Source organism: Bombina bombina, chromosome 1 (genome assembly GCF_027579735.1).
Source record: "Bombina bombina isolate aBomBom1 chromosome 1, aBomBom1.pri, whole genome shotgun sequence".
Classification (NCBI taxonomy): domain Eukaryota; kingdom Metazoa; phylum Chordata; class Amphibia; order Anura; family Bombinatoridae; genus Bombina; species Bombina bombina.
The window spans coordinates 254,708,299-254,730,704 of NC_069499.1; the positions used below are offsets into that span (position 1 = coordinate 254,708,299).

Sequence of the window (22,406 nt, forward strand, 5' to 3'; positions counted from 1 at the left end):
GAGCCTATCGTCAATGTTCCCCACTGCTGTTTGAGGGGAAGAAAATCCTCATCTTCCAAGATTACTCTGCCGAGATCTCCAGGAGAAGAAGGGAGTTCTCTCCCTACTGCAAATCGCTGATTGAGGCAGGGAGATCTGTGTCCCTGCTGTTCCCAGCAAAACTTAAACTACAGACCCAGCAGGGAATTAAGTTTTTCGATGACCCTAAACATCTGCGAAAGTTCCTGAGACTTGAACAAGAGCTAGCTGACAAGGAAGCCTGAAAGGATGGAGAACCCAATCTGAGGGACTGGTAACATGCTAAGACCTGTTGATAAGCACTGAGAGGGAGGAAAATTAGAAAAATTTACTATTGAGACACCCACATTTACTTGAGTCTGCCTCACTAAAAGACTTTATGGAAGGGAACACCCCTCTCCCTCATTATGTTAATAGCTTTTGTTGTCTTTCAGTGGTTAATATGGTAACATGAACGCCTTTGGGAATATGTTTGTTCATTTGTTCTGTTTCATACTGCAAATACCTTTTAGCTTATAATTTTGGTGAGCAGCCAGTAGAAAAGTATTAGAGGCTACCGAATGACATGATTGATTACCTAGCTCTAGCTCCCAAGCTCCCCCACTATGAAGGTCATTCACCTAAGGAGAGGGTACCCTCCAGCACACTACTAGTACCAGTGCCCCTATACATTATACTCCCCTCCTATGCTGGCCCCCGCTGGCAGGCGGGGGGAGAGGATCACATGCTAGCACTGATAGGCTGACTTCCACCAATACAAATTACACATACGGGAGACACGTACTCTGAGGAGAGGTGACCCTTTCTGGCCCTAGATAATAGAGGGATGCGAAACACGAAGGTAGTCACAACCACATCATTAAGGTAGAGACCTGACCTGAACAACTGAGGGGAAAATCATTCTCAACATACCAAAGTAGAACAACTAAAGGGGATAAAGTGCAGCAAAGTAATGAATAAGTTTATACACAGTTATTGATTTAGACGCTAAGTGATTGCTATTTCAATGGAAAGAAAAAACCAATTGGTTCTGTTTTCTAAAAGCTATCTGTTGAAATGTCTGTTTAATTTGTTTTCAATGTTGATAATCGTGTTGTTTTTATTTTTAGTTAGCTGGCAGGATGCTCTCCTCTTCCCCCGGGACTCTCCGACAAAGGGAAATGTTCTTAGTCTGAAATCTGGTGGTAAAGTACAAACAAGACACCTAAAATGTTTCTTACACATTGTGTTATCAGACCTACGTGTAATCAATTTCTTACCCTACATCCCATCCACAAACCGAGTTACAGATGACACATAACCTACATATTATGAGCTGGAATGTGGGAGGCATAACCTCTCCGCAAAAACGCAGATCTATCCTGCGTTACCTAAGATCTAGAAAAGTTGACATAGCCATATTAGAGGAAACACATTTGACGAACCTTGAACACAAGAAATTGCAACAGGGCTGGGTGGGAGAAGTTATATATACCCCATACGAACTGAGACGAGCTAGAGGTGTGGCTATACTACTTAGAAAACACCTGACGTACACTATCACTAAGACCGACATAGATCAGGAGGGGAGATTTGTAATGCTTCAATTAGAGGTCATGGGAGTCCCCTTTGCTCTGGTAGGTGTGTATGGGCCACAAAGACAGAAACAACATTTCTGGAGGGGATTGCACGCTAAGATAATGCAGTTTACCACGCTGCCCACTGTTGTCGGAGGAGATTTCAATATTGCTCCTCAGGTCCCTGCCGATAGATTCTATAACCCAGATAAGAAAGCCGTTACCCCTCAGAGTTTTAGAAACTCCAAAAAAGAATCCCTAATACTTCATAATTTCAAGAAAACCCTAGGGCTACAAGATATCTGGAGAGCCAGATACCCGGAGCAGAGGGATTTTACCTGCATGTCAGTAGCAAAGGACACCATGGCCAGACTTGATTATTTTCTGATATCCACAGAGCTATGCCCCAGAGTGTTTGGAGCTGAGATAGACCCAATAACGATCTCAGATCATGCCCCAGTAGCAGTCAAGATCCAACTTAGTCCCGGGAGGGGGAAAACCAATAGGTGGGTGTTCCCAGCGTATTTATGTAAAGACCCCAACTTCTATAGACACATCTTAGGGGAATGGCTGGCATTTGCAGAGACCAATCAATCGCATGCAGGTGACCCTATACTGTTCTGGGAAACAGCTAAGGCTGTCTTGAGGGGGGTTATCTCGGCTAACGCCGCAAACATCAAGAAAAAGAGCAGGGCACAGTCAGAGCTCCTACTAGCACAGATCTTAAATGCGAGGAATAAATATCTTAGGAACCCAAACACAATCAACAGACTCAAATACAAGGACATTAAGCGAGCAAGAGATGACTATATACTCCAACAAACTAACAAAACTCACTCTAAAATACAGGCTAGGTACTATAGGTTCGGAGGCAAGACGGGAAGACTGCTAGCGAGAATGACGAAATTGTCGACAAAAAGAAATCCTATACTGGCTATTAAGCGGGGCGACGTAGTTTTGAATAGAGAGGAAGACATCCAAAGGGCATTTACTGACTTTTACAAAGATCTCTACTCACCACAGGAGGTACTGCCAAGGGATATAGACAGATTCTGGGAACAGTTGCGGATACCAACGATTGACAGAGCCCAACTTGACAGCCTCAACAGCCCCGTTACTTTGAACGAAATTCTGACCATAATTAAGGATCTAACATTAGAGAAAACTCCAGGGCCTGATGGCTTGCCAGCAGAGTTTTATAAAATAATGGGAACCGATATAGGCCCGACTTTGACGCAGCTGTTCAATGGTCTCCTCAGTGGTGAAGTTAGACCCTCCCCCAGGTTTGCGGAAGCCAATATCAGTATTATTCCAAAGGAGGGTAGAGACCCCCTTTTAACACAGTCATACCGTCCTATTTCCCTGCTTAATCAGGACTACAAAATCCTAACTAAACTCCTTGCAAACAGGCTAGCAAATATACTCCCGACATTAGTACACGAGGACCAGACGGGTTTCGTTAAGGGGAGATCTTCAGTACTTAACATTCGAAGAGTCCAAACAATTATCCAACACTATTGGAATATAACACAACATAACCAGAACATAGCGACACATGACGAGGCAGCCCTACTATTCTTAGACGCTGAAAAAGCCTTTGATAAGGTCTTGTGGGAACATTTATACACCACCATGGGCAAGATGGGCATCGAAGGTGCATTTGTCAGGGCAATTGAGAATCTTTATAGAGAACCCCAAGCATCCCTCCTAATCAATGGCACACCTACCAGACCCTTCACACTCCATAGAGGCACTAGACAGGGCTGCCCTCTCTCCCCACTCCTTTTCGACCTGGCTATAGAGCCCCTGGCAATAAAAATTAGGCAGACAATGCAGGGGATGCGCATAGGCGAGTCGACCTTGCATGTCTCGCTCTTTGCTGATGACATGGTGTTATACGTACAAGACCCTCAAAAAAATATTCCAAAATTGATGGAAATAATCAATGAATTCGGCTTAGTCTCTGGATACAAAGTCAACACTGACAAAACTGAACTACTCTGGTTATTGTCAAAAGGTAAAAAACAAATTCCCGGCTATGACTTTAGGATAGTGGAGGGTAACTTCAAATATTTAGGTATTACACTACACACAGACCCACGCAGATGGTACTCTATTAACTATGGTCCCTTGCTTAAACAACTAGACAGCCTGATTGGGGGGTGGACTTTGCTGCCCTTGAACCTATCGGGAAGGGTGGGACTTATAAAGATGATCTATTTCCCCAAACTGCTTTATTTTTTCCAGACTCTGCCAGCAATATTGCGAAAATCAGACTTAAATCACATTAAGGGAAAGGTGCTTAAATTTATTTGGAACAACAAGAAACACAGGGTCAGTTTTCTCAAGCTTACCGCCCCAAGGGAGATGGGGGGATTAGCACTACCAAACTTTGAACTATACAACTGGGCGGCCCAATGTAAATTTGTTATTGACTGGCTGACGGGACGGGGAAAGTTCTCTGACCCTAAGTTGGAAAATGAACTGACGAAACCATGGGCTTTAGAGATGATCCCACACATGACCCAAACCCAAGCGACCAAACACTTAAAAGACATGGAGCTCCTGGCCCAACCGGCGAGAGCTTGGAGACAGTTTTGCAAGACACTAGGGGGCAACCACAGATTGACCGCATATTTGCCATGGTGCGGCAACCCTGAGTTCCCTGCAGGTATATCGACTAAAGCTTTTCTTCAGTGGAAGAGCCAGGGACTTCGTACAGTAGGTCAAACAATGACAAGGGAGGGGGGACTCATGCAGACTTTTGAAACCCTAAGAACCACGTTTGACCTGCCCAGAACACATCACTACGCTTACTTGCAAGCCAGACATTACTTTGACACACTACGGAGGGAGGGGAACAACAAAGACCAAACAGCTATAAAACAAAGCATAGAATTAGCTCGACATGGCATCACCTCTATAGCACCATTGTACACAAAGATGAACAGACTAGCGGGGACAACCTGCATAGACAAGATAGCCTCCATTTGGAGTGATAGGCTTGCAAAAGATGTGACAGCGGCGGAAGTTGAGAAAAGCATCAGTAGAGTAAAGTTAGCAACTCTCTCCTCAGAGGTGAGAGAATCCCATTTTAAGCTAATACACGACAGCTATGTTACCCCTGGGAAATTCCAGAGATGGAAGGCAGACAGGGACAGTAAGTGTCCTAGATGCAGTCTGATAGACGCGGATATTGAACACATGGTGTGGAACTGTCCTAAACTAGTCAGATTCTGGAAGATGACGGCACACTGGGTAAAGACAAAAATACAGTGTCCCTGTGGGGATTGGACATTTCAGAATGTAGTATTCCTTGACTTCTTAAGCCTACCCAAACATATTAAACTACTTATCTCTAATATAGTATTGATGGCGAGACATCTGATCTTCCAAAATTGGCTCAAACGAAATCCACCCACTGTTACACAGCTAAAGCAGGCGTTGCTAAAACAACTTTTTATTGAGCAAGCAGACGGCTTAGGAGACATGAATGCTAGGGTTCGGTCCTTCTTTAACAAATGGGGACCCTTTATTCACACACTACCAGATACTTCGCGTACTATAATCATTGCACCATTTAAGAACACAGAATACGTTTTAGAGGCAACATTGCGAGGAGACTGGTAGACTAGTTCGGAGAAGTTCCCGGGGGGGGGGGGGGGGGGGGAGGAGGTTGTCGGAGAGTGAACTATGCCAGCTGAGAGTTAGGAAGTTAATATTATTTTGTGTTTAAGGTAAAAAGAAAAATTGTGCACGATGGAAATTTGTTTTTGTTTTTTCTTTTTTTCTTTTGCTCCTTTCTTTTATCACTTTTCAAGATCCAGGCTACAGTATTGACATGACAACTGTTTTATAATTGATGTTATCATTTGCCATGTAATCATATACTACGTAAATACTACCGAATGTAATTACCTCCATCTGTCTGTTGCACTTGAAAAATAAAGATATTTTAAAAAAAAAAAAAAAAAGCATGTTATAATTGTACCATCTAAATAATTGATTTCATTTTGACTTTTTAGTCAGCACTTGACCAGCACTGCACTAGTGGTTCAACATTGAACATAGTCACGGAGCCACCAAGTATGGGTTTTGTTCTGCTTAGGATGAGCAATGCATCTCTGATCTGGAACAAATAAAGTAGGCATTTAATGTATTTGTGTGATTAAAACACATAGATCTTTTCAAACATTTTATTTTTTATGCTTTTGTCTCTTAATTGTATAAATACATTACTGTACACGAGACATACCCATTCATTGTATATAGACATGGCCACATTTCATTTTTGTATTTTACTGTACATGAAAGACACACCCATTCATTGTATATAGCAGTGCTTTCCAAACTGTGTGTCGGCAGCAGTGTGTAGGTGTGTCCCTGCTTCAGCACAATTTTTTTTTAATTAAATTTTTTTAAAAATTTTTTTTTTGGTTTCTGACTTTCCACCTGCCTGCTCTGCATATCACATGGTTGACACATGATAGATACCTAGTGGGTCACAGATCATCTTAACCAATTGGCGCAGCTCAGTGGGAACTGAAACTATTCCCATTGGTGGCTTTGGCGGCACATTGGCTCCTGACTGCACGTGTAGTCTCCTTAATCGGCTCGTGACTGCATGTGTAGTCAGTGAGTGGGACAGCAGTGCGTTTGCAGCGAGGGCAGTAGGGCTCACGGAGTTTTGAGGGCGGCAGCTTAAACGCTGAGCTGAAGTCAAAGGGTTTTTTTTTTGCAGCTAGCTCCCAGTAGTGCATTGCTGCTCCTGCTCTTGATATATGGATAGGAAGTGGAAGCTTAAAAATCCTTGATGATGAAATGCGAGTATCTTTATCTAATATTCCACTAAATATTCAGAAATTGTGTTCATCCCATCAACCTCATAAATCCCATTAAAATAGTAAGTAGCGATTGGTGTTATTAAACTTTTTTTTTTTAATTCTTGCACATACATACTGTTACTTGTAAATACATATTATATAATTTATGTATGTGTCCATATATTTTAAAACAAGTTAGTTTAACCTCCTTTTTGCTAGTACAATTGAATTAATTACTGTGTCGCAAAATGATGTAGGTCTAAAAAGTGTGTCACCAACATGAAGTTTGGAAAGCTCTGGTATATAGACATGGCCACATTTTATTTTTTTCCATATTTTGATACCTTTATCTAGCAGCTTCCTCTCCATAAGTCTGGGGATGGAGTAGCTAAGCAGAGGTTTCAGAACCAACCATTAGACTGAATGTGACCAAGCGTAAAATTATATTAAAATGTCTGTATAGACTTTGTTACCATCCATTAAAATGGACACAAAACACCTTGACAAGACATTTCTGCTGTATTGCCAAGTCTAAACATTTTAAAAACAAATTAACACCATTTTTCTTTTAATGATTTCTCACTAGAATAACTCCACCCACCATTACCTTATTTGAAGTAGCCAATCTGAGCTTTAGTCTGCAGACAAGGCTAATCATGGTCATAATGTTAAAACAATTAGGGAAATATATGTAGCAGGGTTAGCCTTGATAAGTTTGTAGGGTGCATTTAAAATTCTGAGAATTAGAAGATCCTAAATTATCAGAGATAAAATTATGTGAAAAGGAGTCAACATAAATAATGAAAGAATATTGCAAAGTTGCTTCATTATTCATAAAATAAACATTTATATAAAAATTAAAGGGACAGTAAAACTACAAAATAAGGTTATATAATTCTGCACATAGTGCAGAATTATAGAACATTAGCTTAGCACCAACTTTATCCTTCAAAGTATATCAGAGATATTTTATTACAAAGTTTAATTTTCCAGAACGCCGCTCCGGGCTCTAATGAGCAGGTCTTTCTTCCCCCCCCCTAAGAGCATCGCAGGCACACCGTCTAGTCACAGTGCACCTAATCGTGCCATTAAACTGAATGTAGCTCGTTCATAGGGCATGCAATTTTAAACAACTTTTCAATTTTCTTTAATATTCAAATGTGCTTTGTTCTCTAGTTAAGAGATACTAAACCATTTTTTCCTTTCATAATTCAGAAAGAGCATGCATGCATTAAATTCTTGTAGGTCGCCTCTAACTGTGAAAAACTGTCAAATTGCACAGAGATGACAACACTAGTTCATGTGTGAATATATATATATATATATATATATATATATATATATATATATATATATATATATATATATATATATATATATATATATATATATATATATAGTTATAGTGCTCACTCACTGGAGTTCTTGGTGTGTCAGTACTGATTGGTTGAAATGCAAGACTGTTAAAAGAACTGAAATAAGGGGTCAGTCTGCAGAGGCTTAGATACAAGGTAATCGGAGGTAAAAAGTATACTAACAGTTTTGGTTATGTAAAATTGTGGAATGGGTAATAAAGCGATTATATTTTTAAATAAAAATGTTGGCGTAGACTGTCCCTTTAATTGACAAAAAAGGAAAAAACATTTCTCTCATGATTTAGAAAGAGCATGACATTTAAAGAAAAAATGCTTTGGTCCCATTGTATTCTTTGTTAAGAAGCATTCCTAGGTAGGTAGCGTCTGAAGCACTACTTGGCAGTATACCCTGCTACCATATAGTGTTTCGGCAAATGTATACCATTGTTAATCATCCTTACAAAACTGCTGCCAAATGAGTAGATTTTATACATATATCCTGTGAATCTTGCACATGCTCAGTAGGAGCTGGGGCCTGACTGTGCATATAAAATGACTGCACATTTAAATAATTAAGTGAATTTGAAAAGTTATTTAAAATTGTGTGCCCTATTTGAATCATGAAAGTTTAATTTTGACTTAATTGTCCCTTTAATAGCAGTAAACTGGAAACTTTTAAAATGATATGCTTTATCTGAAACTTTAAACATTATTATTTTTTATTTATAAAGCGCCAACAGATTCCGCAGCGCTGTCCATGGGTACAAAAATAAAAGTACAGTACAATATAAAAGACACCAAAGTTTAACAAACAAATACAGGGAGAATTGAGGGCCCTGTTCCCGTGGGAACTTACAATCTAGATGTTGGGGTTTCATGTCCATTTACGTATTTTATTCACAATTCTAAGAGTAAAACAGCACTTTAAGGAAACAACGATTTCACAAACCTGGAGAAAACAAACCACAAATTAGAGACACACTTAAATTTATTAGATCATGGGTGAACAAACAGTTTTTGTGCATTAAAACATTTTAACATACGAAAATTGTAGTACATAATATAATATTTAGCAGAGGCTGGAAAAATGTTATGATAAATGAAATTCAAGTACATAAATATCCTATGGCAGATCAGTTTGTCTAAGCAGACCTCGAGTTAAAAAAACACACATACACATATCAATTATGGTAAGATTGTTAATGCAAACTTAAAGAAAATATTAGCCAAAATGTTGCAAATAAGACCATACATTTCTGTTGAACAAGAAAACGATAGACCTCTGTCTTTTATTCTTTATAAACTAACCCAATATTTTTATTGTTATAGGTTATGTACCTCTGTCGTGTTCTCTAAATCTTTAAAAAAAAAAAAAAAAAAAGTACCCTCATACTATTAAACAAAAACTAAAATGTAAAAGTATGTTTCAAGATATAACAAAAACAGACGAAAATAAAAAGGGTTTTAAGACTCACTTTAAGCATCTTAAAAAATAAAATCAGACAACACAAGAAATCATACAGTACAAGAAATACGGTATGTCAGAGCAAGTTCAGGTTTTTTTTTTTTTTAAATGACACATTGAAAACCTCCTATATAGGTTCCACTAGGAATTTGCCCTAGACCCAAACTCACATTAAGTTAGCACACATTGAAAACAGAACATATAAATATATTACAAGCCAATCTGTTTATTCAGATTGGTAGCTTAGACACAAATTTATCACAGCTCTCCCGGTTCATCTCACACGGATTATAAAATGGTTTGTGAATGAGACTGCATGAAACATACCAGATAGTTCCTCTAGTAAGGTTGCATCATCACACAGAACACAAATTAGAAAGAAAAAAAAAAAAAAAAAAAATAGTGGGCATCCTCAAAAGAGAGTAAATATGTTAAAGGGGCCATTATAGTGATTTTTTTATTTTTTATTTTTTTATGTGTTTAACCCTGCAAAGTAGTTAAAGTACCGCTCAGTAACTGCATGTATTGAGTAAAAACTGCCACCGAGCCGAGTTGTGCAACTAGTTCTGCTGATTGGGTTATCAGCAGTTTCTGCTCTGGACCAGCAGTTCTCTGCAGCTCCTGAAGGTACTTTACCTATGTGTTTACCCCACAGAGGGTCGCTAGTGATTAACAAATAAGAGCATGTAATTTGTTTCACTATAATGTGTTTATTCAGAATGAGATTCAGAAAACCCCCTTTTCATATTAAAAAACAAACAAAAAAACAATTCGTTCTCTCATTTACTTAGTCTATTCTGCTACAGAAGACATGAATTAAATATGGACATTGTTACAGCTCACCACTTTTAGTTTTTCTGTAAACGGATTTGAAAAGGCATTAAAATACTATTTTAAGAAATCCAAACTTTTAAAGTTGCCTCTTCAGGACCGGTTTTGCTCATACCTCACAGATCTCAAGTGCCACGGATAAAATAACCTCATATGGTAAATTATTTCATTTTAACTCATTTATAAAGGCATTTCAGCAACTTCAAAGATGAGCAAAACAAAGCAACGTCTGTTTATTGAACCACTCAAAAACAACTCTGGTTTAAATTGTTTAAGAAATTATGTTAAAAAAAAAATATATATATATATTCGCTACAGATTCATTTTAAATGGAATACTGAAATCATGTAAAATATGAATCTGTCTTAGGATTTTGGCACTTGAGAAAGGCATCATTAAGAAATGCAGTACTTTCCAACAACTTCTTACACCAATCAAGTTTTACTGATCTGAAGTGGAAGCCCACATTCCATCGTTACAGTGATTCAAACATGAGCAAGGCTTCAGCACACACCACAGAGATTCATTACTTATTCCTGAGAAAGTGAAAAAGAGGTCTACGCCAATGATACAAGAAAGTGTCCAAGGAAATTGCACTGTTTGTGTTTAACATTGTTCTGGGATCTTGTAATATCCAAAATATCCCAAACTCCAATGGCTTGTCATTAGACATAAGTCTGAGCAAATTACAGCAGCATTTAGGGCTTTAAAATGCTCTTAGTGCATTGAAAAAGATGTCCAATGGTTATGCTATTCTTGAAGCTCCAATAGCCTGGTCCATACTTCTCTGAAATTCTGAATAGTTGGAGAACACAGGAAGGTGAATACAGTTAGCCCATTTGCGTGAGGTTGGGACAGTGCCATTGCTAAACTCGATGCAAGGCTGTGGCTCAAAACCTGCAGGCGGAATAGAATCCAGTCCAGTTGCAAATCTTAAAATCTCCTCTAGGGAATTGGCAGCTGTCCCTTCTGCAAGAAAAAATTATCAGTACAATTCCACCACACACAAAGCACTTTAGAAGTTCAAAAGGCCAGTTATGAAAATATGCAAAAGCGCATGTGTTAAAAAGTATGGCATTTTTGAATTACTTTGAAAGATAACCAGATTTTTTTAAATGTATGGCAGTCTTTATAATCTGACAAAACTCTGCTGCAGACAAACACCCTTCAAACCAAAAAGTAAACAAACAGAATCAGCCGACCGGTGAAAGAATACTGTTCAATAAGAATTAGACTAAAAAAAAAAAAATGCTATTCTACAATTCAGTACATTTGAGATTCACTGTCCCTTTAAGTTATGTATTTAAAGATCTCTTAAAAGGGACACTGAACCCAAATTTGTGATTCAGATAGAGCATGCAATTTTAAGCAACTTTCTAATTTACACCGATTATCAACTTTTCTTCGTTCTCTTGCTTTCTTTATTTGAAAAAGAAGGCATCTAAGCTATTTTTTGGTTTAGAACCATGGAAAGCACTTTGATTATTGGTTGGTGGATAAATTCACCAATCAGCAAGAACAACCCAGTTTGTTCACCAAAAATGGGCCAGCATCTAAACTTACATTCTTGCATTTCAAATAAATATACCAAGAGAATGAAGACAATTTGATAATATGAGTCAATTAGAAAGTTGCTTAAAATTGCATGCTCTATCTGAATCACAAAAGAAAAAAATGTGGATTCAAAATGTGGGACACTAAACACATTTCACGCATCTCCCTCTAGTCATGGGTGCTTCCATTATGGAACCTAGGTATCTGAAGAAGAGTTGCTGCATATGTGCAAACAGGTCAGCACTGGAATGTAATAAGAGATTTCAACATGGCGGCACCCATGACTAAAGGAAAGCGGGGAATAACCACGTCTAAGCTTCTAAAATATATTTAGTAAGTAGCAAGTAACTGCAACAGGACTATAGGAACAAGAAGTTAAAGACCGCAATCTATTCTCAAATGTATCGAAGGAGTGAGAAAATGGAAGTTAAATATAGTTGATTTGTTTGGTTCTTTATATCTTATTTATTATAAAACAATAGGTAGTGGGAAATAAAGGTAAAGTAATAAAACGCTAACCTTCTGAGTCTTCCAGGTAATCAGCCCAAAAGCTGGTGACTTCATTCCGCTTATCAGGGCAGATGTGTATATTAAATTTGATAGTAAAGAGGTCCAACATAATTTTAGAAGTAAGCTTCTCTGGCTTCAAACACAGGATGCTCCAAAAGGAACTAGGATATGCTTGAATTTTCTCCAGCACACCAAGGGTCTTCATACCTTCCTTAAAGCTGAAACAACAAAAACATAAATTATGCTTACCTGATCATTTTCTTTTCTTCTCTTCTGATGGAAAGAGTCTACAGCTGCATTCATTACTTTTGGGAATTCAGAACCTGGCCACCAGGAGGAGGCAAAGACACCCCAGCCAAAGGTTTAAATACTCTTCCCACTCCCCTCATCCCCCAGTCATTCTTCCGAGGAACAAGGAACAGTAGAAGAAATATCAGGGTGAAAGGTGCCAAAAGAATATAAGGACAACCCACATAAAATTACGGGTGGGGAGCTGTGGACTCTTTCCTTTAGAAGAAAAGGAAATTATCAGGTAAGCATAATTTATGTTTTTTCTTCTTAAATGAAGAGAGTCCACAGATTCATTCATTACTTTTGGACAAATAACCAAGCTATAGAGGACACATAATGCCAAGACGGGAGGGTACAAAAGGCGGCCCCATACTGAGAGCACCAAGTCTGAAACTCTACCCAATAAAAAAAAAAAAAAAAAAAAGCCTCGTTCGAAGCAGAGAAAAATTCTTTAAAAAGGAAAAGCCCCAAGGACACGGAATCGCAGCTAGTCACAGCAAAACTGACTCAACTGAGCCAGCAGTATTCCAGGAGACACCGTCGCCCAACAGACGGTCCCCAACCACTCTCACCCCCCACCCCCTAATGAAGGGAACATCAGCCGAAACCCCTAAGGGTAAGCATACATTTTCTTTTCTAAGACACGATGAGTCCACTGATTTCATCCTTACTTGTGGGATACAATACAAAAGCTATAGGACACAGATGAACAGGGAGGGACAAGACAGGGAACCTAAACGTAAGGCACCACTGCTTGAAGAACCTTACTCCCAAAAACAGCCTCAGCCGAGGCAAAAAGTATTAAATTTGAAAAAATTAGAAAAAGTGTGAAGAGAAGACCAAGTTGCAGCCTTGCAAATCTGTTCAACAAAAGCATCCTTTTTGAATGCCCATGATGAAACTGCCCTAGTGGAATGAGCCGTAATTCGTTCAGGAGGCTTCCATCCAGCAGTCTCAGATGCCAAACGGATGATACTCTTCAGCCAAAAAGAAAGAGGTAGCCGTAGCTTTCTGACCCCTACGTTTCCCTGAAAAAATAACCAACAAAGAAGATGATTGTCGAAAATCCTTAGTCACTAGTAAGTAGAACTTTAAAGCATGAACTACGTCTAAATTATGTAACAGACGTTCCCTTCTAAGGAGGATTAGGACACAAGGAAGGAACAACAATCTCCTGATAAATATACTTGTTTGATAAAACCTTAGGAAAAAACCCAGGTTTAGTACGAAACACCACCTTATCCGAATGAAAAATAAGGTAAGGAGAATTATATTGTAATGCCGAAAGCTCAGATACTCTTCGAGCAGAAGAAATAGCAACCAGAAATAAAACTTTTCAAGATAACTTAATATCTATAGAATGCATAGGGTCAAACGGAACCCCTTGAAGAACTCTAAGAACTAAATTCAAACTCCAAGGAGGAGCAAATGGTCTAAAACACAGGCCTGAACCTAGTCGGAGAATGACATAAAGTTGCACATCTGGAACATCTGCCAAACTCTTATGTAACTAAATAGATAAAACAGCGATCTGTCCCTTAAAGGAACTTGCTGGCAAACCCTTCTCCAATCCTTGGAGAAAAGACAGAATCCTGAGAATCCTAACTCTACCCCATGAGTAGCCTTTGGATTCACACCGATAAAGATAATTGCACCATGACTTATGGTAAATTTTTCCTAGTTACATTCTTGCGTGCCTGAAATAAGGTATCTATGACCGAATCAGAAAACCCCCGAATGGATAAGAGTAAACGTTCAATCTCCAAACAGTCAGTTGCAGAGAAACTAGATTCGGGTGAAGGAAGGGTCCCAGATGAGAAGATACTTCCCGAATAGAAGTTTCCAAGGTGGCAGGGATGACATGTCCACCAGATCGGCATATCAAATCCTGCGAGGACACACAGGAGCGAAAAGGATCACTGATGTCTTTTCCTGTTGGATTTGAGCAATAACCCGGCTGAGAAGAGCCAACAGGGAAAATAGATATGCTAAGCAGAATGGTCAAGGAACTGCCAAGGCATCTATCAGCTCGGCCTGGGGGTCCCTGGACCTGGAGCTCGGGAACTTGGCATTCTGGCGATATGCCGTGAAATCCAACTCCGGCCAACCCGATTCGAGAATCAATTTGGAAAACATTTCTGGAAGGAATTTCCCAGTTGTCCCCACCTAGGACGAGGATAGCTGACAAATGGCAAGAATGAGCCTCTACTTACTGGCTCATCTTGGCTACTCTGACCATCGCTGAGGAACTCCTGTTCCTCCCTGACGAACGATGTAATCCACTGTCGTTATGTTGTCCTATTGGAATCTGATGAATTGGGTCGAAGCCAACTGAGGCCAGGCCTGAAGGACATTGAAGATCGCCTTCAGCTCAAGGATATTGATGGTAAGGAGAGACTCTGAGTCCATATTTCCTGGGCCCTTAAAGAGTCCCAGACATCTCCCCATCTCAAAAGACTGGCGTCCCCTGTCACCCAGTAAGGTCTGTGAAAGAAAATCTACTGGGATAGATGATCTAAAGACCAACATCTTTGAGGAAAGTCCCTCATCTCTTGTTCAAGGATTATTCGAGTAGATAAATCTAACTCCCAATCCACTGCCTGAGCATGCTTTGCTGCAGATGTCAGAAGTGAAACCAAGCAAACGGTATGAGAATCATAGCCGCCACCAACAATTCGAACACCTCCATGCCCTGAGCCACTGACGGTTGAAGAGTGGATTGAAGGGCTCGACATGTAATCCAGAATCTTTGATTTTCTGACTGCTGCCAGAAAAAAAAAAAAAACTCATGGATATAGATTCGATTAGAGTCCCCAAGAAGGGTACCCTTGCCTTCGGAAATAAAAGAACTCTTCCAGATTAACTTTCCACCCGTGAGTTCTCAGGAAAGATAGAACAATGTCGGTATGGGATCTTGTTTGCCGACAAGATGACGCCTAGATTAGAATAAAGTACCAGCATCTGGGGGTGGATTTGAAACTCTCAACCTTCTGCGTTCCAAGCAGCCGTGCTAGCCACTAAGCTATGCCAGAGAGATATTGTCCAGATAATGCACCATCGCAATGCCCTGCGGTCTCAGAACCGCCAGCAGAGACCCCCAGAACCTTTTCGAAATTCTGGGTGCCGTGGCCAGACCGAAAAGGAAGGTCACGACCAGAAAGTGTTTGCCCAGAAAAGTCAAACACTCGAGAACTTGTGACGATCTCTGTGAATAGGAACATAAAGATATGTATCCTGTAGATCCACCGTCGTCATAAATTGACCCTCCTAGATCAATGGAAGGATGGTACGAATAGTTTCCATCCTGAAAAAGGGAACTCTGAGAAACTTAGCTTAGAATCTCGAAGTCAAAGACAGATCTGAAGGTTCCCTCCCTCTTAGGGAATTCCAAACGGAATTAAATAAGAATTCTGCCCCCGTTCCTGTATGCGAACAGGCCAAGTACTCCAATGGAGAAGAGGTTTGTTACACAATGTAAGAATGCCTCTCTTTAACTGGTCTGCAGAAATCTGAAAGCAGAACCAGACCACTGTGAATCCCTGAAACATTTTCCATTGTCCAGGGATTCTGAACATCTCGAATCCAAGCCTGAATGAAAAACTGAAAATTCTGTCCCCTATAAAATCCAATCCCAGATTGGGGACATGTCCTTCATGCTGTCCTTGCTTCAACAGCAGGCTAATTGGATCCTAATAGCTGCAGCTGGTTTCAAACTGCAAACCTTCCGCTTGCTAGACAGCTAAGTTAACTATCAGACTACGACAGCTGGCCTTTTCTTTAAAGACTTGAACTTACATCTGTATCGAAAGGCTTTAACCATAAGGCTCAGAGATCTGAAACAGAAAAACCTGAAACCTACACTCCCAGTCTAATAAAGGAACTTAGTCAATTGCCAGCCTTTATCCTATCCCGGATTTTATACAGGAGAGTGTCGGACTTAAAGTATCAAACAACGCATCAAACCAAAATGCCGACCGCTAAGGGCGGTAGAAAGTACACAGTTGTAAGCCATTGTAAACCTTGGTGTACATCCCTTTCCCAATCTTTGTGATAACCCTTGAGAATCTAACTAGTCTCAAACAAGGAAAGTAGTTTTCTTAGCTAAAGTTGGGAACTACTCTTTTTCACCCTAGGTAATGACTGCTCCTTAGCTAAGTCGGACATGGGAAACATCCTGTAGATCCACCTTTTCATTAAGTATAGGGAATATGGACTCTTCCATTCCGTATGACTCACAGGACGTACTAGGATAGATTACACCTATGCTAAGGTGAAATGAATTACTCTAGTAAGGTTAGTTCCCACATGGGAAAACCCTAGATGCATGATATGCAGAGAAAGACTCAGGACGGAGTATGCAAGGAAGCGCAGGGCATTGCATGTGTGCCCAAACATTTCGTGAACCCTATAGGTTTGTAGCATAAAGTGATCATTGTCAACCTACTCCCAAACAGCAAACGCCATAAAAGGAGGAGAAGTTCAGAAAAAAAGGAGTGTAATGTTTTACTAAAAAAAAAACACGTTACTGTCACTTTAAATCCTCTTATTTCTGTGTCAGAAATGATCTAAGTATCATGTTAACCTTGCTGGTAATAGACAGTGCTATGTATATTAAAGCAACCGTCTCTATGAAAATTGCAAGGAACCGCAGAGCACCACATGTGGGCCCGGGAAAAAAAAAAATCTTTATTTTATGTGTACACCTGTTCCATTTTAAGTACAAAGCTGCATTATACAGAAAACAGCTGAAATATATCAAATAAAACATCACACATAAGCAGTTTCAATCACATAAACATGATTATAAACCCCCCTCAGGAGATATTAACCCTCAATTCCAAGATACTAAAAAGCCTCACTGAGACCCTTATGTTAAGTTAGGCCCGCAAGGTGGTGGTAGCCTCTGGAAAACATTCACATTACAGTACATTCAGAAATAAAGTAAAATGAAACGATCTTACTGGAATCTACGCCGTGGAACAGGAACACGGCCTTTCAAGTGTGATGGATAGTAGCATCACCTCCGCCATGGACTTGAGAGAAGAAAGCAGGCAGCGGAGCAAAATTAGACAACGCCGATTTATTGAGGAGCGGTTAACATAAGTCGGGATGGTTTCGCAGAAAGACTCTCACTTTCATCTAAGCCCTCACTGAGAGACTGACAGGATTACTTAAAAGGAAAAATATAATCCAAAAACAGGAATCCCAAGATAAAACACTGTAGACTTTATTCGAATGTTTAAAAATACATGGGCATCAAGGTAAGATAAGAAGAGCAGGAAAGCCGGTCTTACGCGTTTCGACAAGACATAGCCGTAATCATAGATCTTAGGTGCTCTCAGGTGTTACATAAATTTATACATGTCACAAGTAACCCATTGGAGAATAAAACACACCCTCTCTTGCCTCAATTACCTTTATAAAAGGGGAACAGCTAATGATACTAAGATAAAAAACACAGGAAAATGCAGACCAATAAATCTGTTATAGAGAACTAATTCATAGATGTTACATATATATATATATATTTTTTTAAATGGTACATGTATGAATATGTATACATATGAAACTTAGTGTATATATGGGAAATGCACTAGGCTATCTCCCAAACCTCAAATATGAATGCCTGCAAAGATTAATCCAAATTCCTTAACTGCATATAATGAAAGGAAACAATAAATTTATCAGCATACATAACATATCTAAAACACATATGCACATACAATAATACAAATCCAACCTCCTGGGACGAAAGGCAAAGAATGAGTGGGGGGGGGGGGTGAGGGAAGTGGGAGGAGTATTTAAGCCTTTGACTGGGGTGTCTTTGCCTCCTCCTGGTGGCCAGGTTCTGTATTCCCAAAAGTAATTAATGCAGCTGTGGACTCTTTCCATTTAAGAAGAAAAACTGTATGAGCAGAGTTGCCCATTCTTGATAATGAATCAAAATGCAATGTTTGAAGAAAATAAATGAAAGCTATCATGCCCCCAAAAATATTTAACCTCTTAAGGACATATGACGGAATTTTTCCGTCATAAAACAATTGAGCAAACTGAAAGCTGTGTCCTTAAAGGGTTAAATCTGAAGGCAGCAGTTAAAAATGATCAACTTTACACAGTGTGATAGTGTCAATTCTTTGCTGGTATTTAAAAAAGGGACATTGTACACTAGATTTTTCTTTGCATAAATGTTTTGTAGATGATCCATTTATTTAGCCCATCTGAAAGCGTTTTTTTTTTAAAAAAACACAAAACTAAATTTTTACAAAAAAACATTGTGCTGATTTTCAGACTCCTAACAAACCCTAATGTTTTAGATGCTCTTGTTTGTATAACCTATCTTTTCATATGCAGCGAAGGGGGGGGGAGTCTGCTCTGCATGTTTTCCCAGTCCCTATCACTGGGTGTCCCAGCCTAGCCTCATCAGTCATGCTAAACTGGAAATGTCTAAGTAAGTTTTTACGGGATTTTTAGATCAGTATCTGTGCATATTCTTCTTTATAGTAGTGTCTATTACATGCAGTTATATGAAAATTGGTGTATACTGTCCCTTTAACTGCATCTGAAGCATTTGCACTTTAGTAAATCATATAATTTCAGAATATAAAGAGCAGAATAAACTCATACTGTGATATCAGCCCAGTCCAGCATTTTCTAAGTTTTTTTTTTTTTTTTTTTAAATAAAGCTTTAAACTGCTCTTTATATCCCAAATACAAAGCATTGCAGATTTACTAGTGGCAAAATGAACAACTTAGAGTATGAAGTTTTTCACTATAATGGCCCTTTAAGAGTGAAAAATCGTATAAAAGGCAAAAAATAAATAAATCTACAAGCTCTAACTGGCAGCAAAGAAACATCATTTCATGTCTCACCTTTCTAATGGTGCTTGAACCCTGCGGATGACGTGATGAGCCAGTATTTGCTTGATAAGTAAAAACTTGTCACTTACGCTTTGCACAAGTTGAAGATTATCGGTTTCCAGCAAATAGTCCAAGTAATTGATAATTACAGACTTTAGTTTTGCAATGGTGCGGCAGGACTGGATCTGCGGAGAGAGTGGAGAAAGGTCTACAGACAGTTCCACTAAACCTTCCTAAACAGTCATTCAAATACTTTATGCAAAAAGATTTTATTATGAATAATTCTGTGCAATTGCAAATGTATGTACAAGTGATGCTTTTATAGTGTAATCCCCTGATGAAGATACAGTGTATCAACTGGATCAGTGTCTGATATAAACAGGTAAACAAAAAGCAGTGCCATATTTTTGAAACAGTTCTTGCTAGAACCAAAGTGTACTAAACAAAACTTTTTTTTAAAGGATTACACCCCAAGATATGAAAAGCGTACCAGTGTCAGGCGCATATTTCCCTAATCACATTAGCTCAATTAACAATCCTTTCTAGGGCTATGAATGTATAAATTGTTGTGATTAATTTGCAGGTGTGACTAGAACTTTGATTAATACTGCAGAATAATATAAATCTATAACATTTTATTTCTTTTTAAATTAACACTAACTTTCGTGAAGTCTTCAGGTTGACCCAAGACACACGCTAACAAAACCAGTAAGAAAAACTAAAATGAAAGCGATATTAAACACTAAAAATACATTTTATAAGCAGGAATATTGAGGTTATTCCCTACCTCCTTCAAGTCATGAGTGGGACCATGTTACCCATCTTACACTACATTCCAATGCTGATCTGTTTGCACATGTGCAGCAAATCTCCTTTAGATATATGTAGTGTAACCTAGGTTCCATAATGGCAGCACCCGTGATTAGGAGGTGCATGAAATGTATTTATGGATGCATACTGGTACAATCACTACATACTATTCCATACCGTTAATATAGCCTGTGCTACATTGGGATCAGCCACGTCTTCTAACACTGGCTGTACGTGCTGGGGCTCATTGGCAAGGCAGGAGAAAAGCGTGTGGGAGAAGAAGCCCGGAGCTGGCCCTCCATGAACCAGAGATACTGCAATCATTCTGCCGGCTTCATAGTACAAGTTATCACTCTGTGCTGTAGGTTTACATGAAACAGATATTAAAAATCCCATTAAATAATTTACCCTCTACTGCCAGTGCATCATGCTTCACATTCACTACAGAATGTCATAAATAACAAAAGGAAGAGTCACAACATTTGTTTTAATTTGTTAATGCATATAGTCAACAGCCCGTATAAAACTGCTAGCACTGAAATATTTATTTATTAAAAAAAAAAAAAAGGGAGGACCATGCAATCTTCATTACCACCTTTAAAATGTTGCCAGCAAATCCACACAAACTAAAGAAAAAAACATTTTGAATAAACATTCTTGTGACCCTCTACATGGATACGAACATGGTAAAGAGCAAGTCAAGAATAGTCAACTAGTCCAAGGGGGGAAAAAAAGAAAAAAAAACTAACACAAACACACATACATACACACTGTAAGACACCATAGAAGAGTAGAAAAAACATTCAGCATAATTTTATTTAGAAAGGGGGATCTACAGAAAGCGCACTCACCGTCTAAGTTTAATGAAATATTCTTGTGTTCAGATCCCTCAAACAGAGAAGAATTCTCTAATGTACTTAGCAACAGCTTAAAAAACTCAGCTACTGGCATTTGCTGTGGCAAGTTCGCATCTCTTGGGTTGCTCTCTGTGAACTTCACCTGGAGAGTGCGGGAGGGAGAGAAACTGCCCTTGCGGAACCCTTTAACAGAAGTGCTCCAAAATGATCGCTTTTTTACACACAGTGTGCAAACTGAATCTCTGTTGATCTGCTGTCGGAGCTCCTGCAGGATATCGACAAGTGGCATGATACGTGGCTGTATCTGACTGAACGACACAAAGTATAGCAGTGTTATTTGACAAACTGACTAGAATCAAATTGGGAGACATCTATATTAAGCAGTAGCTTTCAAATATCTATCAACAGCAGTTACAATCGGAAATGGACTGCCGACCTATTTAAACAGGACTCAAGGATATATAAACAAACTATTGCAGGCTTTGTATAAAACTTTTTCAAAATGGAGAACAAATCATTTTAAGCAGCCCCAAACACTCATACTAACCGAAACTGAACCTTGCTCCTAGGGCTTGTCGATGGTCTGGGGCATTTAGGAGATGGCTGCTCAACACCAAGATGAGATCTCTTATCTTTTCCTGTTCAAGCAACAGATAAAATTACAGTGTCAAACGTATGAAGACTAAGTCTAACGTAATACCATCTACAAATCAAACAATGACAGAAGGAAATAAGGGCAAGGAGCAGGTAGAACAGTGTGACAAAACTATTTCTGATCATCCATTTGTAGACTCTTCTCCCATCTACTATTTTCCATCTGATCGTTATCAAGTCAACTAGCACAAATACTTATAGTGGCTTAAATTATAACTTAAACAGCTTTGACAAGTGACATGATCGAATTTGTATTTTCTATTCCATGGCAAAATCCATAGTCGTGGAAGGTTGCAGAAAGCAGGGACTTTTTTCTTTCCTACCATCTGAACTATTTATATATTATAAAAAGTTATAGATAGTGGATACATTTGTTGATATTGACAATAAAGGATTATCTGATTTTAAGTTTTATGTTGAACTAAACACTGGTGTATTTTTTCTTTCAATAAACATAACAAAAATGACAGATTATATAAATTACATATATTTTCTAAAATGTATTAAGCAAAAAAAAAAAAAAAAAAGGGGAGATTGCATAATATTTCTTTCCTAATTTGATAAAGCAAGTTAGATAAGTGTAGTGGGTGGATGAGAAAGCCGTTACCTGGAGTGTAGACAATACTCTGGCACTCTGAACATTCCCAGCTTTGCACCAACTGCTGAAGAGAGGAACAGGCACGGTGAGTGCCGCTGGACCCACAGCACTGGCACAGGAAAATCTCCCACTCACTGCAAAAAAAAAAAAAAAAAAAAAAAAAAAAGAATTGTTTCAAGAATATCTGGATTTAGTAGAAGTAGTAATCCTATTTTATAAGCAGTGT

The 22,406-nt window shown here is 38.9% G+C and overlaps 1 protein-coding gene across 2 annotated transcripts in view; it reads right to left on the reverse strand.

Annotated features, from left to right (window-relative positions):
• Positions 1 to 8,441: 8,441 nt before the first annotated feature.
• Positions 8,442 to 22,406, reverse strand: part of G2E3 (G2/M-phase specific E3 ubiquitin protein ligase) — a 46,144-nt gene continuing 32,179 nt past the window's right edge. For both annotated transcript variants that reach the window (XM_053697940.1, XM_053697939.1), the window contains 7 exons: positions 22,190 to 22,314; positions 21,476 to 21,566; positions 20,923 to 21,236; positions 20,249 to 20,430; positions 19,274 to 19,446; positions 12,122 to 12,330; positions 8,442 to 11,017 (listed from right to left, as the gene is read on the reverse strand). In XM_053697940.1, coding sequence (XP_053553915.1) covers positions 10,794 to 11,017; positions 12,122 to 12,330; positions 19,274 to 19,446; positions 20,249 to 20,430; positions 20,923 to 21,236; positions 21,476 to 21,566; positions 22,190 to 22,314 — 1,318 coding nt within the window. In that variant the 3' untranslated portion in view covers positions 8,442 to 10,793. The remainder of the gene's footprint in view (positions 11,018 to 12,121; positions 12,331 to 19,273; positions 19,447 to 20,248; positions 20,431 to 20,922; positions 21,237 to 21,475; positions 21,567 to 22,189; positions 22,315 to 22,406) is intronic.